At 37.8% G+C, this 27931-nt stretch overlaps 1 protein-coding gene across 6 annotated transcripts in view; it reads right to left on the minus strand.

Annotated features, from left to right (window-relative positions):
* Positions 1–27931, minus strand: part of KCNIP4 (potassium voltage-gated channel interacting protein 4) — a gene marked incomplete at both ends in the record, with an annotated part of 1193276 nt that overhangs the window by 124556 nt on the left and 1040789 nt on the right. For 2 of the 6 annotated variants that reach the window (XM_079704274.1, XM_079704273.1), the window contains one exon: positions 471–576. The exons of the other annotated variants lie outside the window; for them this stretch is intronic. In XM_079704274.1, the coding sequence (XP_079560400.1) occupies positions 471–576 (106 nt within the window). The remainder of the gene's footprint in view (positions 1–470; positions 577–27931) is intronic. 6 annotated transcript variants of the gene reach the window in all.

A 27931-nucleotide genomic window follows, 5' to 3' on the forward strand; every position in this document is an offset into this window, starting at 1 on the left:
TACTCCAATAAAGATGTTAAAAAAAAAAAATCACATGGTGGATAAGTGTGCAGACAATAGAACACAGCTGCCAGGAATCAAATATTAGCTACATATCAAACAAATTAGGTGATCTTGGGCTATTTGCTTAATCTCTCTAGTATTAAATTTTTGATCTGTAAAATTAAAACGATAATACCTACTCTCTAAAATAAAAAACAAACAAACAAACAAAAAAACACAAAAATTTCCAAATGTTTTGAAGTCCAGACTCCTGTCACTAGCACTGTGCTGTCAGTCTGCCAAATGGGAAGTGCCTCACAACTGCACAGAGGTTCCCCTGGGTATTTAGGTAAACACGAGTACATTAATAGAGTTAGTTTTGCGGAATATAATATATGGATTCTTTTTAGAAGCAGAGAACTGCATTGCATGCAGACCTAAACAAACAAAACAAGCGAAGTTTGGGGAAGAAAAACAAACAAACAAACTTGCTTTGAACAGCAGGAGACGACGTTTTGGCAGCTGAGCAGGGCAAGAGCTTCATGAGCCGCTCTTTAATGCTGCGCTTGGTGCTGTTCTGAGTGTAGAGGAAACCTAGAAGATACGGGATGGGTTCTGTTAATGCTGTCTGCAGAGAGGAACTCAGGCATGCTGCAGGGTGTGTCAGCAGACGCCGGGCAGGCAGGATCTGGGAGCAGCCATCCGCTCAGGCAGAGGGTTGGGATCCCAGAAGGAAAAAATTAAATCCTTGTTTTCCCTTTGCTTTTCTCACTTTTAAGGTTTTCTTTATGTTGCATTAGATCACGATTACCCCATGAAAAAAGAATCATGCAAATATATCTTCTGAGTGGCAAAAATAAAATTTGCTGGCTTTTTTTGGTCTTAAATTGGGAATACAACAAATATCACTAGAAGAGTTAACTGGATTGAAATTTCAATATTGAAACCAGTATTAAGGGCCCACGTGACAATTTGGTGCATGCATTGCTCCCCATCTTTGATTCCAGAGGAGTGGGTGCTCTGCATAAATCATTCACATCACAATCATCTGTTAGTACTTTTGCCTTCCCTGAAAGTGAGAAAATAGATGTCCTTCATACACAGCTTCATTAGCATAAGCTGACGTGCCCAGAGATGGGACATCCTTCATATATTCACATGTGGACATTAATGGATGGGGCTCATTCAAACAGAGTGATTCCAAAAGAAACAAAGTGTGTTCACAAAACGTTAACCCAGGAGTAGACGGAGCAGGAGCAGTATTTGTGACTTCAGATAGTTGGAGACGACTCAAGAAAAATCAGTAGTGACCCAGTGGGCAAGCTAGCAAGCGCTTGAAAAACTATTGGTGTCAGGAGTCACACTTGTTCAGCTCAGCACCAACTTGCCCACTCTGAGTGACCAGAAGCCTGAATTTGCATGTTGCTATATATATATTGCCTCCCTAAGTATAAAGCAACAGCAAAAAGACCAATTTAAATCAAGGTTAGACCATCTTTATAATATGAACATGGCAAATGTATCTCTTGTTGCTTTTCTACATTATAATTCCCATCTTGGAATTATAAAGAGTCCTGACTGCAAGGCTACTGATCTATTTCCCTTTGGAGCTGTTCATCCTACCATTGGTGTCCACTGGCTAAAAAACCTGATAGATCTCTTGTGTTGGGCTGACAGCAAACTAGTAGCTACGAAAATCACATCAGATCATTTACATACTTAAAAACCCCCTAAAACCTTCATGAAAAAAATCCACACTTTCTACCACAGACCCCAATCCCTGCATGATCTGGCCCTGTCTCACTCTGACAACATTGTCCATCACCCTCCCTGTCTTAGACCATCAGCCACTGGCCATGCCACCCTTCTCACCTTTGTTGAAACTCACACAACAGGTCCCTCCTCTCCCCTTGACACATATGGTGTGAAATATCTTGCTTACTTGATATGCCAAGTGCTGGTTGAGAGTCTGGCACATAATAAAAGATCAATAAATGTCTGACAAATGAGTGAATAGATTCACTTTCAATACCAAAAGAAGACCTGATCTCATTACCTAGATTAGTATCTAAGGGAGCTTTTAAACTTGTGAAATAAGTCTGATTTACATAAAACAGAGTCTAGTTGGCTTCTTCGTATATTTCTAAAGAGACACGTCCATCTAAGTGTCCTCTCTTTTGTAAATGTGTCTGCAGCATGATGATTTTGCTTTAGTTTCTCAAGCAGGACATTCTGCTTCTTCCATTCATGTTCTTTCAAACCTCTGTGCCACTGTATGCACAGTCTGGTGGGTCCTTCACCAATTATCAACTTCTACCTGCTCGTGCAGCCTTCAAAACTCCGTTCAAACACACTTGCCTTGGTAAACTTTCCCTGTCATGTTTGCAGCCTTCCCAATAGAAGAATGACCCACCTCCCTCCTCTGCTCTATCTTCTCTATTGCCCCTGTATCACACCCCATTGCTCTGGGTATCGTCCCCTCTTGCTGATTGAGACCCTATCCTGACAAGGAGTTAGAGAGAGAAGGTTCTACCAGCCATCTGCAGTAGAAGAGAGACTAGTGTTACCTCCTACTCAACTTCCTTTCTTCAGATTTGATATCTTGTTGTCTAGTCCAACTCTACAAACATGCCTGAAACTGGCATGTGTCAGACTCTCAAGAAATATTTGCTGGTTGCTTGATTTCCTCCTTTTCCCTTAAATTCTGATATCTGCCAAGCTCACTCTCTCTGTGACAGCTTCCTGGACCCTCAGGCCTGGGTGTGGGAAAGGGACCTTTCTGCTTCCCAGGTACTTAAGTATTAATGTTACATTCCCTGTCCCCATCTCCAATTTGGTAATTAATGATGTTCTTCCCTGGAGCATCTTCTGAACTGTACTTGGGGCTACAAATTTTACAGGTTGCTGTTTTCAGTCAGTAGTTAAAAGTCTTAGATTTCAGCAGTGACCTTGGGCAGATTATTAAACTTCTCAGGGTGTCTGTCTTTTCTTTATAAAACAAACAAAGACTTTATACTACAGATCTTGGTTGTCAAAACATAACTTTTAAGTCCCTTTTAGGAATATATTTAAATGTAAATTGTATATGGTGGTTTTTATTGTGTTTTCTTCTCAATGAGAGCTTTAGCTAAAAAGCTAAAGAGAGCTTTAGATCTCCCTTCCTCTCCCTCCCTATCTTTCCTTCTCTGCTATCAGATCATTCTGCTCTTTTCCCCTTATAGTGTCTGAGTGTTCCAGCATGGTAATAAAACAGCCTAGGTAGATCCCAGTGCTATATGATTTTGGGTAAGTATTTAATCTCTCTGAATCTCAGTTTCCTCATCAATAAAATGGATTAGTAATAGTATCTACCTCATAATGTTGTTAGAATCTAATGAGATAATATATAAAGCATTTAGCACAGTGGCTGTTCCTAACGTACACTCAGTGAATGTTAGGTATCAAATTTTTTCAGTCCTTCAGTGTACCCCTCAGGTCCTTTCCACATGCTATTATCTCTCTCTGAAATTTTGTTTTACTTCATTGTGGCCTAGTTAACCTCTGCTCTGTCATACTTGAGATTTCAGTTCAATAATCACTTTCTGAGGAAAACTTTACATGGCAGACCAAACTAGGTTATGAACAGCTTTACTCTATACTCTATAATTTCTTGTGTTTCTCCTTCATAGCCTTCTCACAAATATAATTAAAACAATTGATGATACAATTATGTATTTGACATGTCTTCCCTACTGCAATGTAAGATTGAAGATTTTTACCTCCAGCCTTTAGAGAGTAAATAAATATTATTGGAAGTATTATCTCACCATAAGCAACCATATAACTGGCAAGTTACATGCGTACCTCAGAGACATTGCAGATTCTGTTCCAGACCACTGCAATAAAGTGAATGCCACAATAAAATGAGTCACATAAATTTTTGTTTCCCAGTGCCATCATCTGACAACCCAGTGTTGCCACAAACCTTCAATTTGTAAAAAAAAAAAAAAAAAAAAAAAGCAATATCTGTGAAGTGCAATAAAATGAGGTATGCCTGTATATGAGGCAACTGTTTTTAAGCACTGAACAACAAGCAATGTAGAACAGTGGTACTGGAGAGAAAAACCCAAGAGGTGAGCTCCACAATGCCCAGCTCCCTCTGCCTGGGGGCATTTTCTTTCCAGAGTTCAGAGAGGTGGAGTGCATGCTCACTGTGCTGAGGTGGCAGAGACTGGAGTTTGCAGGGCAAGGTGCCGAAGAAGAGAGAACTGTTATGTGTGTCAGAGGGGAGGAGCTGTGTGAAACTTAAATGAATGTGGGTAATTGTGATGGTTAATTGTATGTGTCAACATAACTGGGCTAAAAATTGTCCAGATAGCTGGCAAAACGTTATCTCTGGGTATGTCTGTGAGGATGTTTCTAGAATAGATTAGCAATTTAATTGGTAGACTGAATAAAAAAGATCACATTCATCAGTGCTGGTGGGCATCATCCAATAGGTTGAGGGCTTGAACAGAACAAAAAAGTAGAGGAAGGCGGATTTGTTCTCTGCCTGAGTTCAGACGTCTATTTTCTCCTGCCTTCAGACATTGGTGCTCCTGGTTCTCAGGTCTTTTGACTCTGACTGGGACTTACATCATTGGCTCCCCTGGTTCTCAGGCCTTTGAGTCTGGACTGGAATTATACCATCAGCTTTCCCGGGCCTCTAGCTTGCAGATGGTAGATTGTGGGACTTCTCAGCCTTTGTAATTGAATGAGCCAATCTTTCAAAATAAGTGTCTTTCTGTTTATCTGTATATATCCTCTTGGTTCTGTTTCTCTGGAAAACACTGACTAATACAGTCATTGACCAAGGGCTGGGTGATGCATGCTCAGGGACAGACTTCATAATACTCAGCAAGCAGAAGCTGCTATAGGACTGAGAACTGAATGGAGATATCAGAAATTGTACAGTGCTGCAAGATGTTGGAGTTCTTGCCCAGGTTCCCCACAAAAAAAATAAATAAATAAAAAGGAAGAGAAAAAAAAGAGAGAAAGAAGGAAAGAAAGAAATTGCACTATGCATTGAGCACCTCTGGCATGCACTGGAGAGCTCAGAAAGACTATGCTTTTGGAGAAAGTATCATTTCCCAGAGTAAGAGCCACACCCTATAACTAAGTATAGCATCAAAATTGACCTATCCTAACATATAATAGACCTGAACTTGGCAACACCAGAAGTGCTAGCAACTGTGGGAAGCCTTCCAGAGGAATACTCAACACACTTTAAAAGAAGATAACACAATCTAAACTCCCTACAATGTACTATAACACTGTCCATCATGCTACCAAGCATTAGTAGACATGTGAAGGAGTACAAAAATGTGACCCATACTCAAGATTTTTTAAAAAGCAGTCAATAGAAACTGACCCTAGGATGACATAGATGTTGGACTTTAAAGAAAAAATTAGCCATAATAAGTAAACAGGTGAAACATTTTAGTAGTGAAAATAAAATTACAAAAGGAACCAACTGGAAATTTTAGATGTGAAAAGTAAGATATCTAAAATGAAAGAGCTTTTTGAGATGGGCTTAACAGCACATTGGGGATGACTGAGAAAAGAGTTAAGAGCTTGAATGGAGATGGAAAGAGACAAATCATCCAACCTGAATAATAGAGAGGAAAAGAGATTAAAAAATAAACAGATCCCTAGTGATTTGTGAGACAATATCAACTAGTCTAACATGAATGTAATTAGAGAACCAAATGAGATAGAAGAGAAAAATTAGAAAAATAAATGGCCAAAACATTCCAAATTTGTTTATAAACATCAATGTACATATCCAAGAAACTTGAACCTCAATCAAGATAAACACAAGATGTATCACATAGACAGGTCATAGTCAAATTATTGAAAAAAATTAGAAAACTCTCAAAAAAAAAAGACTAAAAAGATGTGTTATAGAGGTTAAATAATATAAGAATGGTTTTCCATCAGAAACAATAGATGACAGAAAACAATGGAATAAGTTCTGGGGGGAATAAAAAGACTTTCAACCCAGAATTCTATATTCAGTGAAAATAGTTTTTTGAGAATAAAGATGAAATAAAGCTATTTTCAGATAAACTAAAGCTGAGAGAAATCATAGCTACTAGACCTGCATTACCAGCAATTATAAAGGAATTTCTTCAGGCTGAAAGGAAATTACATGATATGAAAAGTTAGATGTACAGGTAGAAATAAAGAGCACTGGAAATTGAAAATATGTGAATAAATATAAAATATTATCTCATTTTTCTCTTATTTCCTTTGTTTAAAACAACCAAAAAATATTGTGGGGTTTATTTCATTTGTAGATATTACATTTCTGACAATAATAGCATAAAGTATGGGGGAAAGTAAATGAAATTTTACTGTTGTACATTTTACACAAAGTGGGACAATATTACCTGTAAGTAGTCTAAATAAGTGAAGAAGACAGATTACAATTTCTAGATGCTAGGAAAACAAATGAAAATAATAAAAGGAAGTGCAGTCAAAATTCCAATTGAGGAATTAAAATGTAATATCAAAAATATTTAGTTAACCCCAAAGAAGTCAGGGACAGAAGAACAGAGAAGCAGGGAGAATATATAACACAGTAGACTTACTCTCAACCATATCATGAAACCAGAAACCCAATCTTTTTTATTCACTACTGTATCCCCATTACTTTCCGCAGTTCCTAAAATATAAAGAGTGTTCAATCAATATCTAATGAAAGCATGAAATCAGACTCTATGTCTTACGACACGGTCTCAAAATGTGCAGATTGGCTGCATGTCTGTAATTGGCAGATGTATTTGGAATCTGCATGGGGGTATACATCCTCACAGCATGTGAAGCAGTGTCCTTCCCACACTCCAACTGGACAGCTGTGTATGAAGGCACTCTACTAAGAATGCTATGGACTGCGTTCCCCAGCCAATAACACTGAAAGAAGATTGATGGTGAAGGTAGGTCGACCAGCAAAATGCCTTAGTATGGAGGGCAATTTACCCCCATAGAAACCAAATACTCTTTGATAGATTAATTGCATCACATAAATATTTATTTATTCATTTATTTTAAAAGCACTTATTATAATACATATATTGTAAATAGTGTTTGTTGTAGAATTGTGTATACACAGTGGTCATATAAGAAAACGTCCCTGTTCTCTGGGGTCTAACCAACTACACTGATGGTAACATCTATTATATTACATGACTGATTTATTAGTTTCTTTTATTAAACCTGCATTCTCTGAGGGACGAATTCTATTTGTTCCTTATTTCACTTATTCAAAAAACATTTATTGAATGCCTTCACTGTGCTTTGTACTATCCCAGGTGCTGGGAATACTTCAGTGAATAAACCAGACAAAAATTCCGGCTTTAATCGATCTTACATTAGAGTCAAGGAAGAAGAAGTAATAAACAAAAATAAATAGAAAAATATAAAATGTGTTAGATTGAAAGCAGGGCTGAGGCCTACTGGGGAACAGGTTGGGAGGTGGGATGAGGAAGACTTGTAATTTTTTTTTTTTTTTTTTTGGCGGTATGCAGGCCTCTCACTGCTGTGGCCTCTCCCGTTGTGGAGCACAGGCTCTGGATGTGCAGGCTCAGCGGCTATGGCTCACGGGCCCAGCCGCTCCGTGGTATGTGGGATCTTCCCGGACCGGGGCATGAACCCGTGTCCCCTGCATCGACAGGTGGACTCTCAACCACTGCGCTACCAGGGAAGCCCAAGACTTGTAATTTTAAATGTGGTGGCCAGGGAGGTTTCATTGGAGTGATATTTTAGCAAAAATACCTAATGAGCTGAGAAAGTTTCTTACCCTATTTTGATTATTAGCAACTAACACAGTGTATTACATATATCAGGCACTAATATATATATATTTATTGAGTGATTAATCTTACTCATTTATTAATTTATTCAATTAATATTTATTGACACCTACAATGGACAGATGAATACCTTAAATTAATTGGCTATATAAACTGCTGAATCCAATAATCTATAACAAATTTATTGCCTTACAAATCAAAATTAAGTCAACTCCCTTATCCCTGCAATTAGAAGTTACTCCAGTCTCCTAGGGTCCTAGTGCTTCAGAAATCATGAAAGAAAGGAATACAAACCAAAGAATAAAAAGTAAGTGTGCAAGCAAGTAGGCCACTTTAAATCATGATGTAACTGAATGAAAGTGCATTCATTTTTACCAATGTGAAAGGTTTCATCTTACAAAGCCTGACATTACGGAGAACCAATCAGCCCATCATCACTCTAGTTGCTCTGTATTTCTGACCCTTCCACATCTCAAAGGTGTATATGCAAGTGGTCATTCTTCACAGACTGCTTTTCCTGTTACACAAAGAAATGCCATTACATGTAAATGTCAGGCTTCAGGGATGAGTGATGGGCCATGAATTATGAACTTAATAAGTAACTATGATGGTAATAGAAGTGGTAATTTCACCATAATGAGAATTATGCTCATCTTCCTCCTTTTTCTAGGCTAGCTGATAGCAAAAATGAGTATTTCCTGTGGCTTTGCATGGGAATAAAGGCTCCTGCCCCAGAATTCACAGCCCTGTTCAAGCTTCCATCTTGTGCTTTTGAATTATGGACGATGTTTTTCTTCCTGGATCCTAAGCCTGTGGATGTCTGGTGGAGGAAAATGGTTAATAATGTTTCCACAGACATGGTGTCTTCCATGAATCAATAACTATGACAAAATCACCGGGCATTGCAGTGGCACGGTGATCCTGCCTGTATCTACTTTGAATCGGTGACAAGCTGATTCATGAGCAGTGACATGCTGCTGGACTAGGAAGCACAATCTTCACTGGTCACAAATGGGAATTTACCACTCGCAAGTCTATTTTTTAAATGGGTTTGGGGCTCATAAACACACACACACACATACACAGAGTTCATTTTGCCTTTTCAAATTTATTCCTGAAGAAGCAGGGCCCCAGATAATTTGCGTTTGTACTCTGGTGATGATTCTTGCTGAAAATTGCTGTCAAACTGCACCAATTGTTATCGGATCCTGCAGTCAGCCCACAATTGTAATCATTCACTTTTTTGTTGTTTTTTTGTTTTTGTTTTTGTTTTCACACAGAGAGACTGTATTTTACTTTTACAAGAGATAAATCAACTGACGCCAAGCATTGTAAATGGATGACCACAACAAAAGCAACAATGATTGCAATTACCAAACATGAAACACACTCATACTACGTCATAATATTGACATTCAGTCCAGGAATCCTCCACTGTAACAGCTCCTTTACTTTGCAGTGAAAGACATCATGTATGAAGTGTAGCAGCAGGGTTAGTGACTGAAAATCAGGGAAAAATATCTACATTTAATTTTGTAATGATGAATTTGGAGGTATCACACTGACCTTCCTAACTGACCTGCTTTGCTTTGCCTGGTTGTGAAACAAGTTACCTTCTTTATCAGTTAATCCAGAAAAGGGAGCCAGAAAGTGCTTGAATTTGCTGGCAATAATCTATAGAATCTAAATGTAAATAGAGTAAATTTGACTCAGAGCTGCCATTTGTAGACACCTGTTTCTCATAAAACGAGTGCGGCCCTGTCAACCTCTTCGTCTCTCTCCTGTGTTTCTCCCTGCCTCTGTGTCTCCTTTAGCTTTATCTCTCACTTTCTTCAGTGTTTCTTGCTTCCTTATGTCTGTCTCCCTCTCCATCTCTGTCTCTGTGTTCCTCTTGCTCCATGTCTGTGTTTGTTCTTCTATGTGTCTCTTTGTATTTCTCCTTTCTGTATCTCTGCTCTATCTCTGTCTGTCTCTCTGCCTCTGACTCAGCCTCTCTCTCAAACAAGACAGGGTCCCATTTGATCTTCTTTACCTCTGTGTTGAGTGTGTGCATCATGAAACATTTAGAGAGAGTTTTAGTCAGCTGAGTATAGGATAATCATTGTAAGTTATTGCTAGGCGAATGTCAGTAAACAACTAGATTGTCAAAAGCTCTAACACTTTCCAAACCAGTACTGAGTGCTTGTGTTTGTCCATGTTTCTGCCCTGCTCTACTGACAATACTAGCCACAGGATGTTAGCAGAAAACAACAACATGGTAAAGGCATCCACTTTCTTTGGGATCCTGTAACGTTCATCACTGAAGCCCAATTGCCCTTTGTTCCTCTGCATAGATTGCCAAAACTGCTTATGTGGTGAGATCTTTCGTGTGGGAGTTGGGAAGTTATCTGGAGTTCCCTATAAGTAAGGTGACAAGACCTCCTGGTTTGCCCAGGACAGTGACAGTTTATGCGTTGTCCTAACATCCCATTTGTTAGCAGCCCCTTTTTGTGTTCAGAAATGTTCTGGTTTAGATGACAAATGATCTGGTCATGCTGGATTAGCAACTGGTTAGGTCCATTCCCACAGAGTAATGTGCAGTCATTGAGGTCATTCCACTGTCGTTGATGTAAATTGTGCAAATTTGTTTTAAAAAAATGGTATTTAAAAATAGCTGTAATTAGTAGGAGAGATGAGACAGGGAGCTAAAATATAAATATTTGCATATGATAGAATATTATTCAGCTTAAAAAAAAGAAGGGGATCTTGCCATGTGTGACAACATGGATGAACCTTGAGGGCATTAGGCAAAGTGAAATAAGCCAGTCACAGAAGGGCATGATTCCACTGAGAGGAGGCATCAAGAATAGTCAAGTTCATAGAAGCAGAGAGTAGATTGTTGGTTGCTACGGGCTGGGGGAAGGGGATGGGGAGATGATGTTCAACTGGTATGAACTTCCACTTAACGCAAGTTGAAGTAGGTCTGGAGATCTGCTGTACAACATAGCGCTCTGCGGTGCACTTAAAAATTTAAGGGGCGGGGCTTCCCTGGTGGCGCAGTGGTTGAGAGTCCGCCTGCAGATGCAGGGGACACGGGTTCGTGCTCTGGTCTGGGAGGATCCCACATGCCGCGGAGCGGCTGGGCCCGTGAGCCATGGCCGCTGAGCCTGCGCATCCAGAGCTTGTGCTCCATAGCGGGAGAGGCCACAACAGTGAGAGGCCCGCGTACCGCAGCAAAAAAAAAAAAAAAAAAAAAAAAAAATTTAAGGGGCTAGGTCTCATCTTGTGTGATAAAACAACATAAAAAATGTACCAACATAAAAAAAATGTAACATAAGAAATGTAAGTAATTTGGGCAACATTTGTAGCAGAAAGACTTGCAGCTTTGGAGTCAGAAAGAACTGGTTTGAATAAGTTCTGCCACTTTTTGTTCGTAAGACTTTGGGAAAGTAACTTAAACTCACTGAGCCTCTTTGATCTCACCTGTATCATGGGAATGATAGTAATGTCAGCCTTTGCTATGTCCTGGGGCGTTAGGAGGTTGAAATGAGGTTACATATACATAGCTCCTGGCTTGATAATGTTCTCCTTCTGAAATGTTTAATGCTCAGCACCCAACTCAAGAAGGAATATTTCAAAAAGGATAGCAGTACCTTTTTTTGATATAACAGCAATTAAAGCATCCTCCAAATCTCTATCTTGAGTGTTGCCCCTTTAATAATAATTGTATTATAAATATGAATTAAACCTAAATCCAACTGCGCTATTTCTTTTCTTCAAGCTAACACAAATAACCCATTTAAAATAGATAGCTAGTGGAAAGCAGCCGCATAGCACAGGGAGATCAGCTCGTTTCTTGGTGACCACCTAGAGGGGTGGGATAGGGAGGGTGGGAGGGAGACGCAAGAGGGAGGATATATGTATATGTATAGCTGATTCACTTTGTTATACAGCAGAAACTAACACACCATTGTAAAACAATTATACTCCAATAAAGATGTTAAAAAAATTTTTTTTAAATATATATATTTTTAAGTGTTTGAATGATTAAGCATTGTATAACTTCAAATTTTCCTTTGGAAAATTTGTATCATTGAGTGAAGTTGAGTCTTCTGATGACAAGAAACCACAAATGAAATTTATAAATTGAGTTATAATAAGATTTGAGATTATAAAGTTTATTTTCTTGTCAGAGTGTTTATTATATAATGAATTTTTCTGCCCCTCCACTATCCCAGTCACATTAATTTTAGTATAGCCTAGGCTACCCTGTTCATTTTATGATTGGCCAGTTACCAGACTACAGCCCTTTAACAACATGCTTGAGAGGATTTTTTCAAAAAAAAATTAAAAACTGCTTCCTTTTCTTCACTCTACTCAGCTCCTTTTAGTATAAAATCCTATAGAGTCTCATAGTGTGTTATAAGAACTTTGGCTTTTACTTAGCGTGAAATAGGCAAAAGGGAAAGATTTTGAGCAAAATCTTTAGTGAGGTAATCTAACTTAAGTTTCATTCTAGAAATATTCAGTGTTCACCTACTAAGCAGTGTCAAAAACAAACCTAGTTTCTGCTCTCATAAAACTTACAATCCAATGAGGAACGTAAATATGAAGAATTAAACAATTAAAACAGAAAAGTCCTTTAGATCTCACTTGAACATGATCTTGCCCTAAGGAAAGGTGGAGATAAATAAAGCCTACAACTGAGGCCTCTAACAACAGTAACAAGAAATTTCTACGTGCCAAGTATTATGTAAGGATTGTATCATTTAATCTTTACAAGAACTCCATGTGGCAGATAATATTATGATAGACAAATCACAGGTGAGGCCATTAAGCATAGGGAGATGCATGTAGCTTATAAGTGGCAGGACCAGGATGTAAGCACATATCCATCTGTCTACCTCCTGGGTCTGACATTCTGACTTCCCTACTGCACTCGTAATGGCTCCAGTAAATAACTAGACTACTTCACTTACTGAGTGTGTCTAACTGTGTAACCTTCAGTTACAGGACATTTGTTTCACTTTGCAGAGCGATTTTTATTTCCTTCCCTGCCCCCTCAGTTAGGTTTCTTAAAACTCATCCTGTCTTGAATATAGAACTGAAAACTTGGTGACCTGCGTTCTTTCACCAGAAATGCTGCCTCTAATTCCATTTTCTGCAGGACATCCATCAAATTCCTGGTGGTATTAAAAAATAATAAGTCAGTTGAAGAGAAGGTTGCACTAGGAAATCCAATTTCTTCATCTGAAAAATAGGGGTAATAATACTTGACACTTACTAATCACAAGGAAGTTAGGAGATGAATGAGGTAATTATTTCTGCAAAATCTCATGAATGTAGAAGAAATAACATATAATCCATTATAACTTCCAATGTGAAACACTACTTTCCTATCCCTTTGGGTCACTGTATTCAACCTTGATCTTTCAACAATGTGTTTATTCTATAAAACTATTTGTTCATTAATCTAATGAATAGTATTTACTGAGTATATTATAAGGCAGACCCTGTGCTAGGTGCTTGGGATAAAAATCAAATAAAATATGGAACGAAGCTAATGTTTACAATTTTGTGAATACCAATTACCTGGTCTTTACTGCTCATGAGAATCAAGAGGGTGGCTTAGAAAAATCAGCCCTGCCTAATCACTCCAGACTAACTGAATCAGGTAACTCAAATGTGAAGCCAAATTTGAGAACCATTGTTCTGTTCTGGACTGATCCCATACCAGACAGATTTTCCAAAGAACTGTAGTTGTACAGTTCTGATATTGCAAACTAGTTGCTTCTACATGGACATTGTCCTGGGTTGAGAATGATCTCTCAGAAATTCATGTTCACACTGAATCTCACAATGTGACCTCATTTGGAAAGAGTTTCTCAGGTGTAATTAGTTAATGAGGTCATACTGAATTAGGGTGGGCCCTAAATTGAATGACTTGTGTCCTTATAAGAGAAAGGACACCTCTCCCCAACACCTACCCCCCACACACAGGGAAGAAAGCCATGCAAAGATGGAGGCAGAGACTGGACTGAGGCAGCTATAAGCCAAGGAAGGCCAGTGATTGCTGTCAACCACCAGAAACTAAGAAACAGGCATGAAATAGATTCTCCTTCAGAGTCTCCAGAAGAAACCGCTTATGCTGACACCTTAATTTCAGAATTCTGATCTCCCAAACTCTGAGGGAATAAATTCTTGTTGTGTTAAGCTATCTACTTTGCGGTAATTTATTACAGATGCTCTAGGAAACTAATACAGGCATCAATTAACAGATTTTTAAGAAGGCCAGAAAAAATCGAATTATGCCATAGCCACATATTCATTCTCGACTTTATATATGGAGTCCCTCAAAATATAAGACATGGTGCTATACTTGTGATATCTTCTTAATAGTACTGTTAAGTTTTGCAAATTGCTACTAAGCATATTCATTCTAGGTAAATTAATCCACTTCACACTACAACTGACTGGATTTCTAACTGTGTGGCAATGCCATGTTCTTCATTTTGCAGTTATTACCTGCCTGTCTTCACTGGATAGCAAATTCCTTGAGGGCAGGAAATTTCTGTATTTTTATTGCTTTATACCCAGAGCCTTAGTGTCTGGCACATAGTAGCTTCTCAATGAAATGTGTGTTGAATAATAAATGTAAAATGTATCGAGTGGTTGATGTTCACTTATCTTTCTATAAAAGACTGCTATCTCAATACGACTACCAATTATTTTGCACCTGCTACATGCAAGACAGGGTATTAGGCATCTTACATATGTCATCACTCACCCTTACAACAACTTTGCAAGCTGGGTATGATCCCTATTTTATACTCAATAACCTAAATATCTCAGAGATTTTAAGCCACTTCTCCTATATCCCTCAACAAATAGCTAAGGATTTAAACTCCAGTTTGCATCTCTTAATGCAAAAAGGATGTTTGCACATTCTCAGAGGTTAGGAAAAAAACACAAATGCAGATTTCTTTTCTTTTCTTTCTTTTTTTTTTTTTTAAGAAGCGGCCACCCAGAGCCCATCCTTTATTGCTCAGGCTGTATATCTACTGAATACTTGCTAGGCACAATGTTGTACACGTTGAGGTACAAGTGATACCCACAAAACTTATCAATATGGGTCCAGAATAAGTTATATTCAATTAAACAGTATAGTTGGAAAGATCCCTAATACTTCGATCCTAAATTCTCTATCCACACTGCAGAAAAATCAAGGACAACAAATCAATGTCCCTAAGACGGATATGAGTAGCTCTTCCTGCTAATTTGATTTTTAGTAACTAATGCTTTATGCTGACACACATTGTGAAATACTGTCCTTGAAGACAGACAGATCTGTCTGCCTCTAGACACTTTTATTTATTAGAAATTGAGTCAGGAAAATCTGATGTTAAAACTTATCACAGCAGCTAAGGGGCTATGTCCTGCTGAAGAAAATTAATTTCATGTCAATTTGGTAGATATTGTCTGATACCTTCCATAAGTAACTAACTTGACCACATCAAAATATTGCCTAAGAGAATTCTCTGAGTTGCATAAAGGGAGGTCATATTTTAAATGTAAATTCAAAATAGTACCATATACGTAATAAAATCTCACACTATGTGCCAATTTGAAAGTAATGCAATACTCAAATTTGTGTTACATTTGTCAAGAATTTCATAACTTCAAAGCTGGGAGATTGAATGAATGGTGAGCTATGTAGGTTATTGCTTTAAGGCAATATCCCTTAAAGCTTGTAACAGAAACTCTGGCCATCCTCTTCAGCCTTATGGAAACATCCAATTAAGACCTTAAATTCCTTGAGGAGTAAATAAAACATAAGGGATTTTAGATTATAGAGGGATAAATAAATAAAACATAAGGGATTTTAAATTATAGAGGGATAAAACATAATCCCTCTATAATTCACACTAACCAGGCCTCACCCCAAATACAGTGGACTGAAATTTTAATTCTGAAAATCCTAGCATAACTCATTTCAAATCCACAAATGTCTGCTGATGCTTAAGTCTCATTTAATGCTCCTTGCTGCCTTCTCTTTCCAGGGATCTTAGAGTTTTATTGGAGAGAGGGTTAACTTTTAAGAGATAAAAGTGAAATGATTTAGAAAAAAATCACTTCACTCCATAGGCTAATTCTGTGCCTTCCTCTATCATTCAGAACTCCTTAGACTGTATTGAAGCAATTACATTCCAGATCTCCATGAAATGAAATAGAGGGCTGTTTAGGAAACCCCAAACCATGATATTTCAGAAATCTGCTATGACTAAATATTATAAAAGGCACATTATAAATACTGTCTCATACAATCTTCATAAGAATCATTTATTAAGGAACAAACTGAGCTCAGTAATATTTTAGCTTGTCCAAGATCAGAAGTCTCAAAACTAATGGAATGTGTCTAAGAACCTGGTCTGTCTGAATACCAAGGCCGCATATACACTATTTTTGTTTCATTCATCTCTGTCTCCCCAGCGTCATGCACGATGCCTAGTATTGGCTGTTCAATGCATATTTGTTAAATGAATGAATCAACCTTGGTTGAATTCCAAAGGAGAAAGGAAGGCTCCTTGTTAATGAATAAATCATGACTTCTTCAAGGTTTCCAAAAACAATCAGCATTTCATTGGGACAATCTGAAATGCTAGATCCTGGCAAACCTATCTGTCAGTTGGAGACAAGGGCATTCAGCAAATTGAGCCTTGAAAACTTACAGAGCCTGCCCTTACTCGCTGGCCTTCAATGTTAGGCTGCTGGTTACTGGGAGCTGGGGGTGGAAGGGGAGATGGTAATAGTAGGGAACCCAGCATTGTCAACAAACTCTAATAGTGTGAGATAACAGTGCTGTTAAAATACCCTCAGATCATAAAAAGGAACAGATTAGAGTTATGAAATTAAGATAAGATATCCTTACAGAGAGAAAACAATATTGTGCTCTCAGGCTAAAATTTCATAGAAAGCTTGTGCAAATGGCTTTCTGGGTAAGGAAAATTATGGATCCTATCTTATTCTCTGGATGAGTAAATCCACTGAATTCAACCTGACCTAAGGATCACATGCACATAGAGCCAAGCAGAACAATTGGTCTGATAAATAGTTTTATAACCAAGATAGATCTGAGGCTCATGTAGGCTTCTGGGGACACTGAACTGAACAAGTCTGAACTTCATTTTAATGATGATAGTAACACATGCCTTTTTTTTGAGCACTTTACAAAGCACTATACAATATGATCATCAAAACAGTCCTCATAAAATAAGCTACAAGGATATATTGCAGCACAGGGAATACAGATAGTACTTTATAATAAGTGTAAATGGAGTATAACCTTTAAAAAGTGTGAATCACTATGTTGCACACCTGAAACTTATATAATATTGTACAACTATACCTCAATTTAGGAAAAAAGCTTAAAACAAACAAAAGTAAAACAAACAAACAACCAATCCTGAGATATGCATGTTTGGTATTACAGTCCACATTTTGCAAATGAGAAAATTAAGAAGCTTAGGAAACATACAGCTCAGTTGCTGTCTAGCTGAGACTCTATTCCAAGGCCTCTCACACTGGTTATTCTTTTCTTTTCTGTTGTTGCTACTTAAAATGGTACTCAAACCATCAGCCGCATCTGGGAGCTTGTTAGAAATGCAGACTCTTTGGAACCACCCCTGAGCTACTGAATCATAATTTGCATTTTAATAAGATGTTCAGGTGATTTGTATGCACATTAAATTGTGAAAAGCACAGTATACATCATGTCACATTAGTCATCTAGAATGCCTCTGCTTTGAAAATCTCATCTCAACTTGATATAAATGAGAGGTAAGGGAAGGGCACTGTCATTAAGAATAAGCTGTCAATCTATGAATCTTCTCAAAACATGACCAGGTTTAGATACTGATGGCATCAAGGCTGTCAGTACAGTGTAGGTTAAGATTATAGACTGTGAATCCTGTTTTGCCATTTCCTGTGTGGCTTTGGGAACACTCCCTAACTCTTGAAGCTTCAGTTTCTCATCTGGAAATGCGGATAATAAGCATACCAACCTCATGAGGTTGTTGTGAAGGGCAAAGGAGATGAGTACTCAGAGCTGGTGCATAGAGAGCACACAGCAGTGCTCATTATTTTAAGCGTGATTCGCAACAGAGATTCACTCTGGCTGCCCATATTACCAAAAAAAACTTTTAAAGTGGTTCTCTTGGTTCTTCATCAAGTTAACCCTTTGAACTCTACCACAGAGACTCACTTCATATTAACTCTGACCTATGGAATTCCACCCAGTGGCACAAGGTCATTGTGAGTTTCAATAAACTATCCCAGAAGGAATCTTTGACACATTTTTTAGACTTCTCCCCTCAGGGATTATTCAGCAGTGAGTTATTAAAATATATAACCGGGCTTCCCTGGTGGTGCAGTGGTTGAGAATCTGCCTGCTAATGCAGGGGACACGGGTTCAAGCCCCAGTCTGGGAGGATCCCACATGCCATGGAGCAACTAGGCACACGAGCCACAACTACTGAGCCTGTGCGTCTGGAGCCTGTGCTCCGCAACAAGAGAGGCCGTGACAGTGAGAGGCCCATGCACTGCAATGAAGAGTGGCCCCCACTTGCCACAACTAGAGAAAGCCCTCACACAGAAACGAAGACCCAACACGGCAAAAATAAATAAATTAATTAATAAACTCCAATCCCCAATATCTTCTTTTAAAAAAAATAAATAATAAAAAAATAAAATATATAACCATCAAGGACCTACTGCATAGCACAGGGAAATATACTCAATATCTTGTAATAACCTGTAATGGAAGAGAATGTAAAAAAAGAATATATATATATTTATATATATGTATAATTGAATCACTTTGCTGTACATCTGAAACTAACACAACATTGTAAATCAACTATATTTCAATAAAAATTAAAAAAATAAATAAAGAAGTGATTTGTTATTAGTTAATGTTGTACTATTGTTTCTCATATGGGAAGAATTTTCTAGCTTTAATATGTGTGGTGTACAATTTAAAATTAGGTTTCATAAACCACTAGGGTAAAAGTATATGAGACTAATACCACTACTCTATTCCTGAATGCAGAATCATTGGTCTTTACAGAGCTAGCAAGTCCATAAAAGGCAGGTTGAAAGCAAGGATCCAAAAACACTGCAAACTGTAAGAGACATACAATGAATTTAACAATGCAAAATGAAATGAATGGCATATTTTCATTCTTCTTGCTTTTCCTACTGAAGAACAATCCTATATATTTCTGTTGATCTTTATTTTGCTCCATTACTTAATTTGACACTTCCATCTCCTCACTGATTTCCACTGGGCAAATATTAACAGAGGAGATGAGTGCCACAGCTGGGATTAAAGTTGGTCTGCCTCATCTGCCAGGATCATTCAATCCACCTCTATTCCTCCTGTTATAGGACTCCGAGTTTGATTAGCCAAAGGAAAGAAACAATTTTATCTTCAATGTAGACTTAAAGATATAAATAAAAAATCATAGGCCATGGACTTTACTAACTCTCCAAAGATAAAATTTGTTTAGTTTTCAAATGGAAAATAATTATTTTTCTTTAAAATATGAAGTAAAACCACATCAATCTATAAACACATTGCCATATTTCAAAGGAGCTGAGGATCATCTTCCAATTATTATAAATTAGTTGATGCCTAGTTTCATCCACATGATTTTTCACGTGTGGCTTCTTTCTGAGCTAAATTTGAAATATCTGCCTCTATTTTTCATCTACTTATTAAAATTCATTTCTCTCTTTAGCCTCGTTGAAACTTTTCTTTTGCATTTGCCTTTTGGTTATTTTTTACTGATGACTGCCTATATTTTATCATTTCATATTGTATTTTATTTTACCTTTTGTTGTTTTATATGGGTCTATTTCTTTTGTCCAGTTTCTCATAATTTTTCAACATATTTCATTCTATATCAAAAGTTTTGAATCATTATTTTATTACTTCTCCAGTTTTTATAGCTTATAATCATCAATATTTATTTTTTCCACCTTATATTTATTCTTCTTGTTAAGGCCATACATTTAGCCACTTAAATTGCTCTCATTTTTATTTAGTTGTGCCTAGTTTCTAGCTTTAAATCAATTTTCATCACCTTAGAAAACTTTAAGCTAATTTTGTGTTGCCCAGTTTTGTATTGACTTTTAACTCTTAATTTACAACAGTAGGCCAAGAAAGTGGTGATAAAAGTGGCATCCGGGCGAGCCCCAGGACTCATAGAGGTTGCAGAGAGCCAAAGCGAAGTGCAGGTCGGGGGTCTGGTCTGGATTCCCAGGTTACCTTCTGTTTCATTTTGAAATGTGCCCTGTTTCTGAAACTGGTGCCTTCCCATGTCAAGGAAAATGCAGGACTCCTTGGAGACGCCAGCCAGGCTTTAAAGAACTGGGGCTTTGTGCAGGGAAAGTGTCCTCAAGAGCTGTGAACTCCATCAAAAACGCTTCTGTCCACAGAGCTCAAAGGTTGGAGGTTGCAAGAACAGAAAGCTTGAATCTCTGTAGCCATGTGGCTGACAGGGTCTTGGTGCTCTGGCTGGGTGTCAGGCCTGAGACTCTGAGGTGGGAGAGCCGAGTTCAGGACATCGGTCCACCAGAGACCTCCAGGCTCCACATAATATCAAATGGCAAAAATTCTCCCAGAGATCTCCATCTCAACGCTAAGACACAGCTCCACTGAAAGACCAGCAAGCTCCAGTGCTGGACAACCCCGGCCAAACAACTAGCAAGACAGGAACACAACCCCACCCATTATCAGAGAGGCTGTATGAAATCATAAGTTCACAGACAACCCAAAACACACCACTAGACGTGGTCTAGCTCACCAGAAAGACAAGATCCAACCTCATCCACCAGAACACAGGCACCAGCCCCCTCCACCATGAAGCCTATACAACCCACTTAACCAACCTTACCCACTGAGGGCAGACACCAAAACCAATGGGAACTACAAACCTGCAGCCTGGAAAAAGGAGACTGCAAAACAGTAAGTTAAGCAAAATGAGAAGACAGAGAAATACACAGCAGATGAAGGAGCAAGGTAAAAACCCACCAGACAAAACAAATGAAGAGGAAATAGGCAGTCTACCAGAAAAACAATTCAGACTAATGATAGTAAAGATGATCCAAAATCTTGGAAAGAAAATGGAGAAAATACAAGAAACGTTTAGCAAGGACTTAGAAGAACTAAAGAGCAAACAATAATGAACAACACAATAAATGAAATTTAAAATTCTCTACAAGGAATCAATAGCAGAATAAATGAGGCAGAAGAATGCATAAGTGACCTGGAAGATAAAATAGTGGAAATAACTACTTCAGAGCAGAATAAAGAAAAAAGAATGAAAATAATTGAGGACAGGCTCAGAGACCTCTGGGACAACATTAAACATACCAACAATGTAATTATAGGGGTCCCAGAAGAAGAAGAGAAAAAGAAAGGGACTGAGAAAATGTTTGAAGAGATTATAGTTGAAATAATATGGGAAAGGAAATAGTCAATCAAGTCTGGGAAGTGCAGAGAGTCCCATACAGGAAAAATCTAAGGAGAAACAGGCCAAGACACATATTAATCAAATTATCAAAAATTAAAAACAAAGAAAAAATATTAAAAGCAGCAAGGGAAAAGCAACAAATAACATACAAGGGAATCCCCATAAGGTTAACAGCTGACCTTTCAGCAGAAACTCTGCAAGCCAGAAAGGAGTGGCAGGAGATATTTAAAGTGATGAAAGGCAAAAAATTACAACCAAGATTACTCTACCCAGCAAGGATCTCATTCAGATTCGACGGAGAAATTAAAACCTTTATAGACAAGTAAAAGCTATGAGAATTCAGCACCACCAAACCAGCTCTACAACAAATGTTAAAGGAACTACTCTAGGCAGCAAACACAAGAGAAGGAAAAGACCTACAATAACAAACCCAAAACAATTAAGAAAATGGTAATAGGAACATATGTATCGATAACTACCTTAAATGTAAATGGATTAAATGCTCCAACCAAAAGACATATACTGGAGGAATGGATACAAAAACAAGACCCATATATATGCTGTCTAAAAGAGACCTACTTCACACCTAGGGACACATACAGTCTGAAAGTTAGGGAATGGAAAAAATATTCCATGTAAATGGATATCAAAAGAAAGCTGGAGGAGCAATTCTCATATCAGACAAAATAAACCTTAAAATAAAGACTATTACAAGAGACAAAGAAGGACACTACATAATGATCACAGGATCAATCCAAGAAGCAGATATGAAAATTGTAAATATTTATGCACCCAACATAGGAGTACCACAATACACAAGGCAAATGCTAACAGCTATAAAAGGGGAAATCAATAGTAATAAAATCATAGTAGGGGACATTAACACCCACTTTCACCAATGGACAGGTCATCCAAAATGAAATTGAATAAAGAAAAACAAGCTTTAAATGACACATTAAACAAGATGGACTTAACTGATATTTATAGGACATTCCATCCAAAAACAACAGTACACAACTTCTTCTCAAGTGTTCATGGAACTTTCTCCTGGATAGATCATATTTTCAGTCACAAATGAAGCCCTGGTAAATTTAAGAAAATTGAAATTGTATCAAGTATCTTCTCCTACCACAATGCTATGAGACTACATATCAATTACAGGAAAAAATCTGTAAAAAATACGAACACATGGAAGCTAAACAATACACTACTAAGTAACCAAGAGATCACTGAAGAAATCAAAGAAGAAGAAAAAAATGTCTAGAAACAAGTGACAATGAAAACATGACAACCCAAAACCAGTGGGATGCAGAAAAAGCAGTTCTAAGAGGGAAGTTTATAGCAATACAATCCTACGTCAAGAAAAAAGAAACACCTCAAATAAACAACCTAACCTTACACCTAAAGAAATTAGAGAAAGAAGAAGAAAAAAACCCCAAAGTTAGCAGAAGGAAAGAAATCATAAAAATCAGATCAGAAGTAAATGAAAAAGAAATGAAGGAAACAATAGCAAACATCAGTAAAACTAAAAGCTGGTTCTTTGAGAAGATAAACAAAATTGATAAACCATCAGCCAGACTCATCAAGAAAAAAAGGGAGAAGACTCAAATCAACAGAATTAGAAATGCAAAAGGAGAGGTAACAACTGACACTGCAGAAATACAAAGGATCATGAGAGATTACAACAAGCAACAATGTGCCAATAAAAGGGACAACCTGGAAGAAATGGAAAAATTCTTAGAAAAGCACAAGTTTCCAAGACTGAACCAGGAAGAAATAGAAAATATGAACAGACCAATGACAAGCACTGAAATTGAAACTGTGATTAAAAATCTTCCAACAACAAAAGCCCAGTACCAGATGGCTTCACAGGCAAATTCTACCAAACATTTAGAGAAGAGCTAACACCTATCCTTCTCAAACTCTTCCAAAATATAACAGAGGGAGGAACACTCCCAAACTCATTCTACAAGACCACCACCACCCTGATACCAAAACCAGACAAAGATGTCACAAAAAATGAAAACCACAGACCAATATCACTGATGAACATAGATGCAAAAATCCTCAATGAAATACTAGCAAACAGAATCCAACAGCACATTAAAAGGATCATACACTATGATCAAGTGGGGTTTATCCCTGGAATGCAAGGATTCTTCTATATACGCAAATCAATCAATGTGATACACCATACTAACAACTTGAAGGAGAAAAAACATATGATAATCTCAACAGATGCAGAAAAAGCTTTCGACAAAATTCAACACCGATTTATGATAAAAATCCTCCAAAAGTAGGCATAGAGGGAACTTACCTCAACATGATAAAGGCCATATGTGACAAACTCACAGCCAACATCATTCTCAATGGTGAAAAACTGAAACCATTTCCACTAAGATCAGGAATAAGACAAGGTTGCCCACTCTCACCACTATTATTCAACATAGTTTTGGAAGTTTTAGCCACAAAAATCAGAGAAGAAAAAGAAATAAAAGGAATCCAAATTGGAAAAGAAGAAGTAAAACCGTCACTCTTTGCAGATAACAAGATAGTATACCTAGAGAATCCTAAAGATGTCACCAGAAAACTACTACAGCTAATCAATGAATTTGGTAAAGTAGCAGGATATAAAATTAATGCACAGAAATCTCTTGCATTCCTATACAGTAATGATGAAAAATCTGAAAGAGAAATTAAGGAAACATTCCCAGTTACCACTGCAACAAAAAGAATAAAATACCTAGGAATAAACCTACCTAAGGAGACAGAAGGCCTCTATGCAGAAAACTATGACACTGATGAAAGAAATTAAAGATGATACAAACAGATGCAGAGATATACAATGTTCTTGGATTGGAGGAATCAACATTGTGAAAATGACTATATTACCCAAAGCAATCTACAGCTTCAATGCAATCCCTATCAAACTACCAATGGCTTTTTTCATAGAACTAGAACAAAACTTTTACAACATGTATGGAAACACAAAAGACCTTAAATAGCCAAAGCAATCTTGAGAAAAAAAAAAAAAAACAATGTTGTAGGAACCAGGCTCCATGACTTAAGACTATACTACAAAGCTACAGTACTCAAGACAGTATGGTATTGGAACAAAAACAGAAATATAGATCTATGGAACAGGATAGATGTTTCAGAGATAAACCCATACACATATGGTCACCGTATCTTTGATAAAGGAGGCAAGAATATACAATGGAGAAAAGACAGTCTCTTCAATAAGTGGTGCTGGGAAAACTGGACAGCTACATGTAATAGAATGAAATTAGAACACTCCTTAACACCATACACAAAAGTAAATTCAAAATGGATTAAAGACCTAAGTGTAAGGCCAGGCACTATAAAACTCTTAGAGGAAAACATAGGAAGAACCCTCTATGACATAAATCGCAGCAAGATCCTTTTTGCCCCACCTCCTAGAGAAATGGAAATAAAAAATAAAATAAACAAATGGGACCTAATGAAACTTAAAAGCTTTTGCACAGCAAAGGAAAGCATAAACAAGATGAAAAGACAACCCTCAGAATGGGAGAAAATATTTGCAAATGAAGCAACTGACAATGGATTAATCTCCAAAATATACAAGCAGCTCATGCTGCTCAATATCAAGAAAACAAACAACCCAATCCAAAAATGGGGAGAAGATCTATATCGACATTTCTCCAAGGAAGATATACAGAATGGCAACAAACACATGAAAGGATGCTCAACATCACTAATCATTAGAGAAATGCAAATCAATACTACAATATATGTATGATGGGCATCATCAGAATATCTACAAAAACTAAATGCTGGAGAAGGTGTGGAGGAAAGGGAACACTCTTACACTGTTAGTGGGAATGTAAATTGATATAGCCACTATGGAGAGCAGTATGGAGGTTCCTTAAAAAACTGAAAATATAACTACCATATGACCTAGCATTCCCACTACTGGGCATATTCCCTGAGAAAACCATTATTCCAAAAGAGTCATGTACCACAATGTTCATTGCAGCTCTATTTACAATAGCCAGGACATGGAAGCAACCTAAGTGTCCACTGACAGATGAACGGATAAAGAAGATGTGCCACATATACACAATGGAATATTACTCAGCCATAAAGAGAAACGAAATTGAGTTATTTGTAGTGAGGTGGATGGACCTAGAGTCTGTCATACAGAGTGAAGTAAGTTAGAATGAGAAAAATATATATCATATGCTTACACATATACATGAAATCTAAAATTTTAAAAATGGTTCTGAAGAACCTAGGGGCAGGACAGTAATAAAGATGCAGATGTAGAGAATGGACTTGAGGACACGGGGAGAAGGAAGGGTAAGCTGGGACGAAGTGAGAGAGTGGCATGGACATATATACACTACCAAATGTAAAATAGATAGCTAGTGGGAAGCAGCCACATAGCACAGGGAGATCAGCTCGGTGCTTTGTGACCACATACAGGGGTAGGATAGGGAGGGTGGAAGGAAAACACAAGAGGGAGGGGATATGGGGATATATGTATAAGTATAGCTGATTCACTTTGTTATACAGCAGAAACTAACACACCATTGTAAAGCAACATACTCCAATAAAGATGTTAAAAAAAAAAAGTGGCATCTGGCAATGGAACCTATGATCTAAAGATGGAGCTTATAATGGGCAACATTCCCTCCTTTCTTCGGTTTGTTTTCCTTCCAGAATACAAGCTTTGTGAGAGCAGTGGCCCTTGCCTGTTTTGATCTTGTTGTACCTCCACTGTCTGGCTCATTGGAGGCGCTTCATGAAAATCTGTGAAGAATAATAATGATTTATAAGGATTACTAAGGATTATGTGAACTTATTAACAAAAACAACAACAATGTACTAGCACTATGTGTCAGACATTCTCCTGAGAACTTTCCAGGCGTTAACTCAATCTTCACAACAACCCTATGAGGAATGCCCTATTATCACCCTACTCTCTACATGACATTGAAGCCTGGAGAGCCACGAAGTGGCCTGCCCTGGTTATTCAGTTAGTAAGTGGTAGAGCCAAGACTTGAACCCTTGTAATCTACTGCAAGTACAAGGCCTTTAAAAATCACTTGCCCAGTGTCTGGCCTTCCGTGTACTAACTGGTCACGAAGAGGCAGGTACTATGGCAAAGGGATATCTTTTTTTTTTTTAAGTCTTCATTGAATTTGTTACAATATTGCTTCTGTTTTATGTTTTTTGGCCCCGAGGCATGTGGGATCTTAGCTCCCCGACCAGGGATCAAATCCGTACCCCTTGCATTGGAAGGCGAAGTGTCAACCACTGGACAGCCAGGGAAGTCCTGGAAAGAGATATCTTTAAACAGACCTTTATGCAGTTATTACTTAAGATACAGCTAAGGGCTTCCCTGGTGGCGCAGTGGTTGAGAGTCCGCCTGCCGATGCAGGGGAAACGGGTTCGTGCCCTGGTATGGGAAGATTCCACATGCTGCTGAGCGGCTGGGCCCGTGAGCCATGGCCGCTGAGCCTGCGCGTCCAGAGCCTGTGCTCCGCAACGGGAGAGGCCACAACAGTGAGAGGCCCGCGTACCACAAAAAAAAAATATATATATATACAGCTAAGGTATGTGGCCTCGCATAAATGAGCGTAGGCTAGCTAGAGAAAGAAAGAAAAGCCTGGAACTTATCTAGAAAATTCATGACAAGCTGGCAATACTTTCAGTGCCTGAGCAGACTGCTTTGAGCAGGTTCTCATCAACCCCTCTGTGCTCTGATGGAGTCCTTGTGTTCCCATTCGATTAGATTATCAATTTTAAATCAAACACAGCAGGTGGTGCCGGGCTCTCCTTGAGGGGATCCTCTCAGTTTGCCAAAGATTTATGGAAGCAGTATTTTAAAGAATTGCATTTACCCACTGAGCTAATTTTCTTCTCAGTTAGAATTCCATCATTCTTTAGCCCTAAGAATAAAAAGGGAATGAAGAACTGAATCAAACTAAGTGTAGAACTTTCTACATTTCTGTATGTGACGTATTACCCTTCTTTAGCAAAATAACTCCTGGCTCTCATAGTTAAGCTGCTCACACCAGACCTGAGATTGAAGAATTGAGAGAAGTTTTTCATATATGTTTAATTTATAGGGTGTTATTGATTTACTGATTTTCTAGGGTGTTGCTTGTTTAAGACTATACACTATGGAAACCCTCACTCAGTCTTAGAGGTGTCAAAGCTTTCATTTTGAAACTATTTGTCAATTATGCATTGATGACTCAGAAATCATCTGGAATTTTCTGAACAAAATAATTAAAGGACACTGTGGTTTTCATATTATCTTTTAAGAAGGAGTGCTTAAATATAGCAGAGAAAAACTTTATTATAGATTTATAAAATTAATACAAAACAGATTTTAGCTAATGCATGGCATGGAAACAAGCCATCCATTTCTCTAGTACTCTTTTTTTTTTTTTAAACATCTTTATTGGAGTATAATTGCTTTGCAATGGTGTGTTAGTTTCTGCCTTATAACAAAGTGAATCAGCTATACAATACATATATCCCCATATCTCCTCCCTTCTCTAGCACCCCTTGATTAGAGAATCCTTAACAAAAAGCTTGTTTAATTAAGCC

Source organism: Hyperoodon ampullatus (genome assembly GCF_949752795.1).
Source record: "Hyperoodon ampullatus genome assembly, chromosome: 1".
In the NCBI taxonomy this organism is placed as follows: Eukaryota; Metazoa; Chordata; class Mammalia; order Artiodactyla; family Ziphiidae; genus Hyperoodon; species Hyperoodon ampullatus.